This window comes from Oreochromis niloticus, linkage group LG3 (assembly GCF_001858045.2).
Source record: "Oreochromis niloticus isolate F11D_XX linkage group LG3, O_niloticus_UMD_NMBU, whole genome shotgun sequence".
NCBI classification, from domain to species: Eukaryota; Metazoa; Chordata; class Actinopteri; order Cichliformes; family Cichlidae; genus Oreochromis; species Oreochromis niloticus.
The window spans coordinates 22305244-22314729 of record NC_031967.2 but is presented as its reverse complement, the minus strand read 5'-3'; the positions used below and the strand labels follow the sequence as shown (position 1 = coordinate 22314729).

The 9486-nt window shown below is 43.6% G+C and overlaps 1 protein-coding gene and 1 long non-coding RNA gene across 2 annotated transcripts; one reads left to right on the top strand and one right to left on the bottom strand.

Moving 5' to 3' along the window:
* Window positions 1-731: 731 nt before the first annotated feature.
* On the bottom strand, window positions 732-8391 carry nelfa (negative elongation factor complex member A). The gene is made up of 11 exons (XM_003447573.5): window positions 8063-8391; window positions 4648-4819; window positions 3839-4000; window positions 3565-3654; window positions 3344-3471; window positions 3153-3222; window positions 2974-3062; window positions 2770-2878; window positions 2342-2670; window positions 2154-2253; window positions 732-1504 (listed from the first exon to the last, which is right to left on the bottom strand). The coding sequence occupies exons 1-11, from the start codon at window positions 8270-8272 to the stop codon at window positions 1320-1322; spliced, it is 1644 nt and encodes a 547-aa protein (XP_003447621.1). The 5' UTR covers window positions 8273-8391; the 3' UTR covers window positions 732-1319.
* Window positions 7135-8195, top strand: LOC112846142 (uncharacterized). Its single transcript, XR_003218986.1, has 2 exons — window positions 7135-7690; window positions 8042-8195. It is a non-coding gene; the product is annotated as an uncharacterized LOC112846142 (long non-coding RNA).
* Window positions 8392-9486: the final 1095 nt, after the last annotated feature.

The following is a 9486-nucleotide window of genomic DNA, read 5'->3' as shown; positions in this document are numbered from 1 at the left end:
CAACAGGGAGGAAAAACCCCTTTAACAGGAATAAACCTGAAGCCAAATCAGGCTCAGGACAGGACAGCAATCTGCCTTTTAATACAGTATCTCTGTTAAGTTCCAGACATGAATCACAATCAGTAAAGAATTAAGTTGGTTAATTAAAAACAATGAAAGTGAACAGATTTTATATTTTCATTTCACTGCAACAAGATTTACAGAAACACTTTGTTGAGCTCTTGGTGTATTAGATCACTTATGGGATATTGATCCCTACGTGGTGACCTGTGCTCACATATTAAAAAAAAGGTGCATTCACACTATTTTGAAGCAGTTTAAAGTCGTGGTCGGTTCCTCTCTCAGCATGACTTTTAAGCTTGGACTGGTTGGCAGGTGTTTTTAGGTCCAGGTTATGATCTGAGTTTTGAGGTGGAAGGACACATGCTGCCTAATTCATGCTGTACTAAGACTTTGAGAAATGCTCATGCCACACACAAAGACGACTATACTTGTTTCAAATGGAGATCTCTGCTATGTGTTGGTAAATTAACTGTATTTTTGACTGAAGCCACATCAAGGTACTCATGAGCAGGGCAGGACGCAGACTAAATGTTGAAACAAAACCACACTGGAGACACACACACTGGCTCATTGGAGATATCTTAATAAGCATGTGTTTAAAAGTGTAAGATAAGTTAAACAAAATAAACCCCCACTGGCCAAAGTGAGTAAGAAAGAGAGACACCTGCTGGAGTCTATCACTTTATTTTCTTCCCTTCTTTTGAAAAGAAAAAAAAAAAAAAGGATAAAATTATTAAACATCTACCAGAAGGCTCCAAAACAGAAGTGGACAGCATTAAGAACTAGTTCTTTTTCTTTATTTCCTCATCTTTACAATGACCGTCTTCGTTAATTTCTGTTTCATCACAAAACATGGTTTGGTTCTGAAAGGTAGAAGAATAAGCTGCAAACGTCACATTTGCACAGAAAAATACAGACGGCTCGTCGTCTTTCTAAACACGTGACATGCTTGTACCTCAGTACAAATATTCAAAGGTGCCTGCCGTGAGAATAACTCGTATCTCTCTCCTGTCAACAGCATCATTCAGAAATCGGAAGTGACATAAAAACAATAAAAGGGTAAGGGAGACAACCCCCCAAAAAAACAAGTCTTCAAAGAGTCCCACATTTTGGAGGTGCAGCAAAAGGGAGAACCTTTCTCTCCTTGACAATCTTTCACCCTCCCCGTGCTCGATTTGGCCCAAATGTGTATGCAAATACTTTGTAACTGTGCGTAAACACGTCTGAAGTGGGGTTTCCTGAGCGAGCGCAGCGCCTCAGGAGGTGTTGGTGATGGGTTTGTATTTCTTGAGGCGGGTCCACTGTCCTGTGGAGTAGTTCATTTCGAAGACTGTGTCCACCAGCATGGTGGTGCTGCCGGTGCCGTCGGCTTTGGGCAAAACCTCTGTGTGCTCGCTCAGCTTGATCTGGATGATGTCCCCCTGCTCCGGGCACGGGTTCTCTGCAGGGAATGGGTGGGGGGTAGGCTGGTTAGTTTTTGCCCTGCCAGATGTGCATAAATGCTGAGAAATCATGAGGGACATCTACTGTAGTTAAAACTGCATTTAAACTGAAATATATTCTGTGAAAACCTGCAGCAAATGTAGGGAAACTATGGATGACTACAAGGGATTCAGATTTACACAGGCCTTGAGACCAGTCAGTGACCTTATCGACCTTCATTCGTTGGGAAAAATGTTGCTGGCAGGTGCTGGGTGAAGTCAACGCAAACTGGAAATTGAGACTGTTCAAACACATTCACAGTAGAAGTTGTGCCTCACTGCTACGAACAGGTTTAACTTTTATTTGGAAGGTGCACAATCTCCGAGTTTTACTGCACTTTGAGAGTTTGCATCTTCCATCCAAACATGCATCTGCAGCAATCTGCTAGTGACCAAAGTCACTATGTGTTAAAGCTAATTTGCAAAAAAACCCAAAACAAAAAAAAGGGGTGAAGCGAATGAAACGGGTCTGACAGGAAATACAACTGGTAAAATGGTAAACTAGATAAATAATCTGTACTTTTGGATACTGGCTCTGTGAGGAAGTAATGGGCATTTATGAAAAAGCTGTTTTTTATATTTGCATCAAGCAGCTAAAAACTCTCATACCTCTGGATCCAGCCATGAAGCCCAGGATGAGGGCCTTCTCTGGCCTCGTGACCTTGTTGGCGGTCTTGAACATCTCCTGGGCGGCGTACATCTGGTCTCTCTGAGGGTCGGAAACAGTGCGGGCAGATAATTTAGCTGGCGTTTTAATATCCTCTGACTTTTAAAGTCTTGAAATGGTGTTTATTTACCGTAAGTGAGAGGTTCTTTTTGGGCTGTGGCTGTGGTGGCGTAGGGGCTGCTGTCGGGGTGGGGGTCTGAGGTGTGCTGGGAGGCTGAGTGGGGGTCTCTGGCTGGCTGGCTGTCGCAGCTGCTGGTGGTCCATTGCTGGCGGGGGTGGATACCGGTGTGCTGGGGGATGTGGGAGTTGCAGGGTTTGCCGTGGTACCCGCGTTGTACATAGGCGGCCTCTGCTTGTACTGGCCCGGTAAGGTGGCGTTGGCACCTGTGGTTGCTGTCGCCGACTCCTCTGGCTGGCGGGCCGCCTGCAGCGTGTCCCGTCCCGAACCACCAGCATTGGCTTTGGAGGAGGAGGACATGGAGGAAACACATGAGCAGGGAATTTTACTTTACTTGTTTGAGTGAGAAAGCGCTGAGCCCTGGGAGCTAGGCGGCTAACCTGGCTGTGCCTCGGAGCTGGGAATGTAAGACGAGGAGGGAACCATGCTGGGTGTGGCTGGTAGGTAGCTGGTTGACGGCAGAGGATTCTCGTTCAGCGACCCCAGTTTCTGAGAAATGACACAAAGGAGTGAACCTACGATGGCAGAGAGGCAAACAGGGGCTGGTGTGACAGAGAACAGTAGATATATATTGGGTTAAATACCTGTGCGGAGACGAGGCCAGCAGCGTAGTCGGGTGTGGTGTTTTCCACCACAGCTTCTTCTTTGGCTGCTTTCTCTCCAGCCTCTGATTCTATATCATAAAAAGAAGCACAGGTTAAGCACCGACACAGTCACACCTTATTGCTCAAGAAAATCTAACTAAGGCTGTAAATTTACTTACCCAAAGTCTTTCGCCTCCTCTTAGCTTCTCTTCCAGCTCCAACCATATCCAGCTCTGAAATATCTAACAGCTGAATAATAGGAGGAAAAAAACCCTCTGTCACTCAAATCCTGCAGGAGCTCAATGAAAGCGAAGAACAAAGATGAAATAACAAAAGCGGTAAGAAAAACGATACACTGGGTACGACTTACCTTGACCCCCCTCTCCTTACGCAGGGGTGTCCGTGCGGGAGCAATAGGTGTGCGGTTACTGGGAGGGCTGAACATACTGGGGGTGGTGGGGCTGCGGAACGGGGCTTTGGGAATCCCCTTGAGAGGAGCTGTAATGCAAACGTGGATGCAGTGAAATAATTTAAATCTTTTTTTAGTATGACTCTTTTTTTTTTTTTTTTTTTTTTTTTTTGTTAACTTACTTGTGGTGTCAATCTTTTTGACCAATCCTCTCCCTTTGGCATGAAAAGGCACTCCGGCTGTCTTCTTCAGCTGCTGGGCTGTCTCTGTAGCTATAAAACAAATGGATTTAAAACATGTTAAGTTGGACAATAAATTCTTGAAGAACACCAGACACTGACAATCTGTCAGGCACAGTAAAATGAACACAAATGCACATCTTTTACCCCACCCCACCGTCTCTCCCCCCATAGCTGTGGGACATCGTGTGTATTGGCCATTATTAAATGAACTTACATTTCTGCAGCAGCTCTGCTCTCAGGGTTGCACTCTTGGGCTTCCTCTTCAGCTGGAAATGTTTGACGGGAGGTGTGAGGGGTCCCACCAGAGTAGTCAATGCACTTTTATTCAGGTACTGGCACTCCAGAGGAAGCATGGCCGACGCCTCGCACTCGCTCACTGAGGAGGAAGAGAAAGGGGGGGACGTTAACTACAGCACTGACCGCTGTGCTCCTCTGTCTGTGGCTGGTCAGCATTATAAAACACGACTCTGCTCACTGACCTGAGGAGTGTTTTTCATTAACAGATACTTTATCCCTTTGTTACTGCTGCCAAAAATTTAATTCAACATATAAGACAGCTCACATAAGTTAAATAGAGCTCAAGGAGTAAAAACTTAAAATAAAGTTAGAATAAAATCAGGGAACTAAATCTAAATGAAATACAAGTAAATATTTAAGTAAAATATCAAAACATGACATAATTTAAATAAAAGCTTAAGTGTGGAGTTATGTTTCTGCAATCAACACTAATCTAAATACAGCAACAGAATTACTTCCACTTTAAACCTTTTGAGTCTGGCTTGTGGTCATCTTGCCTTCCGGTTTACAGATAAAACAACATGAACATGAGGGGAAACCACTGTACTACATGAGATCTGTCTACACCTGAAGCCTCCTGGGTAGTTTCCATGGCTCAGAATGGCTCTGCAAGTGATCTGCATATAGTTAAAGCAAAGACACTGTAGCTATGCATTTACATTTATTTAAATGTTTAAGACATCAGCGCTCACCTGAGGGAAATGATGCAAATCAATATAAAACTACCTTTCTCCCTGAGCTCTCCAAGAATATCCTGCACATTTGGATTCTGCTCCTCCAAGTCCAGATTCAGAGAGCCGGTCTCTGGGAAGGACTTGAGGATGTCTGCAACCATCAGCACCCAGGGCTCTGAGTCCACCGTAGCCAGCTGGATTATCTCCGACAGGGCCTCCTTCATCTGGCAAGAAAGGTGGTGTTAGTGAAACCTACAGTCAGTGCAGTTACTTTAACATTAAAATTGTAGTATGACAGGTTAACAGCACACAACTGAGTCTGTGAATCAATTTTTTGGTCTGCACTCATGGTTCAGAAAACACTGGTTGCTTATATGAAGAAACACATTGCATCATATCCTCCCAGACAGCTTGAATACGAGTGTGTGTAATCACTTTAACTTTTCAGACACACACTTTTCCTTTAAAAAAGGTACAGACCACAAACCAAACTATTAAGTGTGCAGTAATGTTTCCAAACAACCGTCTTAAGCGCGTATGCCACTTACCGCTGTACGCTAAACAATCCAAACTTGTTGTTACATTTATTGAAGTTGCATTCATAAGATCTTTAATGGCAGCATTTCAGCTTTTGAATACACACATTAAAAAGAGACAAGGGGAAATTACAGTTTTTAAGACAATTTCTTTTATAGTTTCCTCAAACCTGATGACTTTAGGCACTTCTAGCTCACACCTGACACACATCACCTCGACATTTTACAAATTGTATGATAAATCGTCACTCTTTTACAGACAAAAAAAGTCCAGATTAAACAAACCCTCAGAGCGTGACTGAAATAATATAAAAGTATTCTGAATACTAGTTATTATCCCAGAGTATTTCCCATTTTTCCATCTTTTGAATTCAAACCTCCTCCATCTCTGGAAATCCAGCATGAATCAACATTTACATAACTGCAATTTCAAGACTTTAACTACTGGATACAAAGAAACCTGATTTTGTGCAGTGATGTTTATCAAAGAGAAGCGATCCAACATGTAACACGAGGAGGACGCCAGCTTCAACCAACCATTAAATGCAGTCCGGTTAATAGCCACATGACAGAGTTAAGGCTATAGACTCTGTCCACCTCCCTGCACTTATGGGTTCAGTGTTGCCAAAATAAACCCTGTTCCAAAATACTTTGCAAATGATATTTGTCACTGACTTTCCTCCATAGTCGATGCAAATGACAGTCAGTATAATTCAAGTCATCACCCATTAGAGCAACCTCACAATGATAACTATGTTTTTGCAAAAATAAACTCAAAATGCACTGTTCCAAATGATTATGCCGTTTCAAAACCTTTTATTGGTTGTAAAGAAATGAAAATTGGTCATTTGTTCAATATGCAGCATTCTGAGGTCATATTTACTGAAATCAAAAGCTGTTTCACTCAAAAACATCTCAACAGGCCAAGTTACATGTTAACATGGGACCCCTTCTTTGATAGAACCTTCGCAGTTCTTGCATCCATTGAACTTGAGTTCATAGATCTTTTCCTTTAGGATGCTCTAAGGTTCTCAATAGGGTCGAGGTCAGGGGGGGATGAGAACCACGCCATGAGTTTCTCCCCTTTTATGACCATAGCAGCCAATGCCACAGAGATATTGTTTCCAGCATGAGACACATTGTCATGTACCCTAGCCCTAACATCCTCTTCTGTCACACCAACCCTGTGCATAACCAAACACCCCACGATGCAATATCATAATTTTTAACATTTTTTAATTTGTTGAGTATTGCGTCAAAATATATTGTGATTTAGCACATTTCTTTAACTGCAAATTTTATCCTCAAATTTAAACTTTCATTATCAGTTGTATCCTACAAACAGCTGGCAGCAAGTAGCATTGCGCTCATTGACAAAGAGTCATTCAGACTGATGGCAGCATGTTGGCAATCTGTCTGTGTTTATAAGCTAGGCAGCACTTATTTGGAAACCTTGATCAGTCTCTCTAAGAGTGACTGGAGTCAGTCCAAGCAAGATTGGGACTGTCTGCAGAAAGGTGGCCTCCTATCAGGGGACCTGTGCAATCTCCTTGTGATCAAAAGTGGTCATGAGTGCAAGATCCTCAAGCTGTGAGCAACCACAAGTTATAATCTGTTGCATGCAATCACCAGGCAGACATCAATTATTTTTAAGCTGTAAGGAGGTAGCTCTCCTATTTTTACTCCTGTGACTGAGCCATTAGCTTGCTCTCAAACAGGACGCAGGATGCAGGCTGAATGTGTCCAGTGTTGGATGTTTTTTCAGTTGGACCAATTTAATGGAAGTTTGCTCAGCTAACGTTATCTCAGGATGGTGGTTAAAAAGAGCTGAAGGCATTTAACTACAAAATATTAATATTTGGTGGCCCTGTGTCTATGAAGTATCGCCTTTTTCTCCCTCCACACCTACTACATGTCCTCCTTCACTACATCCATGAATCTCGTCTGAGGTGTTTTCTTTTTCCTCTTGTCTGGCAGCTCCATTTTCAACATCCTTTGTCCAATAGATCCACTCTCCCTCCTCTGCACATGTCCAAACCATCTCAGCCTTGAACTCAATCGATTTCTTTACATTTCTGTCTAAATATTAACATTTTCAGCTCGGTCTTGTGTGTTTTTGTCAGAGCCACCTTTCTAAAACATTCATCATAGCAAGACTCGCTACCATCTAGTAAACCTTCCCTTTCACACTTGCTGCTCTTCTTCAAAACCACTTAATTAAAATAAATATTTGCATTAAAACAGCCAAGAGCTTCCGTTGTTTGCATACGGGAAATTACTCCTGAGCTTAGCCGCCAATTTTACTTAAACAACACACTTGAATGCTTGTTTTAAGAAACCCCATTAATAATTAGCTTAAAAATTTTGCATTTGTTAATGAACAGTCTGGCTATATAAGCCGCACAGATGACGGCTGTGTATCGTTTCCTGCGGGAGGAACAGGTGATCAGTGGGTCCGGGAGCTAGTACCGCCCTTCAGCCTAACGCCAGCTCTCAGCCGCCCATCCCACCACAATGTCCGTGCGAGCTCCGCTAGGCTAGCGTTGCCCGCTGTAGCCGGTAAACAACCGCTGGAAAAACAAATACGCGCAGGGGTAAAGTCAGCTCGGGAGTATCCTGTCGTTAGAGGGTAAAAGTGTAAATGTGTTTCGTGCATTGAAGCCTGGGTTTAAAAAAAGAAAAAAAAAAATCGGGAGCATGTAGAGGAAATAACGAGTTTGCCGCTTCTTCGGTTAGCCCTCGGATAAACATGGTAGCATAATGTTAGCTGGAAAGGTTTATTAACATTGTTAGGCTTTTGAAAATGCCACTAAACCGTCACAGTGACCTCGGTATTTTTTAAAATCTAGCGCAATTATCGGCTCGTTTCTCAGCCGTGAAACCGAGGTAACAACTTATCGTACCCTCCAGGCTAACAGCGAGCTAACCTACCTCGTCAACGGTCCTCCGCGGAAGGTGCAGCATCCCGAGCAGGAGTTTCAGCTTCACCGGCGGCGACAAGCTCGAAAAACACAGCCGTATGTTGTCGATAACCGACACGGTGAGGAGCGAAGCGATGCTCGGAGGCGTCCAGAGCTCGTCCGTGGATCCTAGTTTGTTGTGAAGCCACAGGCCGGTGTCGCTGTCCTTCATCGACGCCATCTTGGAAAAAGAAGTGTTTTGAGTTCGGGCATTTTAACAGGCTACCTAAGAAAACAGCAGTCAGGACCCCGCCCATAACCCGGGGTTGGGGGGGCAATTGTCACCGCAGAGCCGCGAGGAGAGCGGGTGAAATCCACCTTTAAGTGTAGAACTGTTACACACTGTGTGGTTAATAAAGTTTTAAGAAGGAAGGTGTAAACAAGGGCAGATGCGGGAAGTCTTTGTTACCTCATGTAATACAGTGCTACACATCTGCCGAGCAGAGAAACATCTGTATTGTCATAGTAACAGGTTATTTCTACACTACACTGGCAGCCACACTTCTCACTGGTCCCCGATATTTGCTATGCTGTTTTTACTGCATTTAAGCAGTCTGTTATTTTAAATCACAGCACATCCTACCCATTTAATCGATGTCATATGTTTGTTGTGCTTCACTTTCCCACCTATAGGATGAATAAAGTATATTATTATTATTATTATTATTATGTCCTCTTATCTTAAAATATGTCTTCTTCAGGCTGCGACCTTTAGGAGTCACCACAGCAGTTCACCTGCCACCGTATCCCTGATATCTTCCCCTGTCACACCAGTCCTCCCTCACTACATCCATGAATCTTCTCTGGGGCATTCCTCTTCAACATCCTTTGTCTAATATATCCACTATGCCTCCTCTGCACATGTATAAACCATCTCAACCTTGTTTCTCTAACTTTGTCTCCAAACTGCTGAACCTGAGCCATCCCTCTGATGGATTCATTTCATCATGAGTCCATCTTTTTGTCAGTGCCACTGTTCAAACCACACATCGTAGCAGGTCTCACAACCATCTTGTAAACTTTCTCATTCACTCTTGCTGCTATCCTTTCACTTGTCTCCACCCACTCCATCACGCCTGCATTCTCTTCTTCACCCCTCTCGTGCACTTGTCTTTAGCTTTAGGTGGTTGACTCCAGGTATTTAAACTCATCCACCTTCAATTTCTATAAATGTTCAGCTCTCCACATGTTTCCCTCTCATTCACACACATGTATTCCTCTTCTCCCCTGTGCATACTTCCACCTGCTCCACACTCTCTCCATGGATCACAATGTTATCTGCAAACATCATAGTCCACAGAGACTCCTGCCTGACCTCATCTGTCAGCCCGGTAGTCACCACTGCAAACAAGAAGGGGCTCAGAGTCCATCCCTCATGTAATCCCTCTCCCACCT

Excerpts from the sequence above, each read along its gene's own strand:
- nelfa (XM_003447573.5), bottom strand. The coding sequence starts at position 8,272 with ATGGCGTCGATGAAGGACAGCGACACCGGCCTGTGGCTTCACAACAAA. Across the intron at positions 4,001-4,647 it reads TGGAGAGCTCAGGGAGAAAG|TGAGCGAGTGCGAGGCGTCG; the intron begins GTAGTTTTATAT and ends CTTCCTCCTCAG. Across the intron at positions 3,223-3,343 it reads GTAAGGAGAGGGGGGTCAAG|CTGTTAGATATTTCAGAGCT; the intron begins GTAAGTCGTACC and ends CCTATTATTCAG.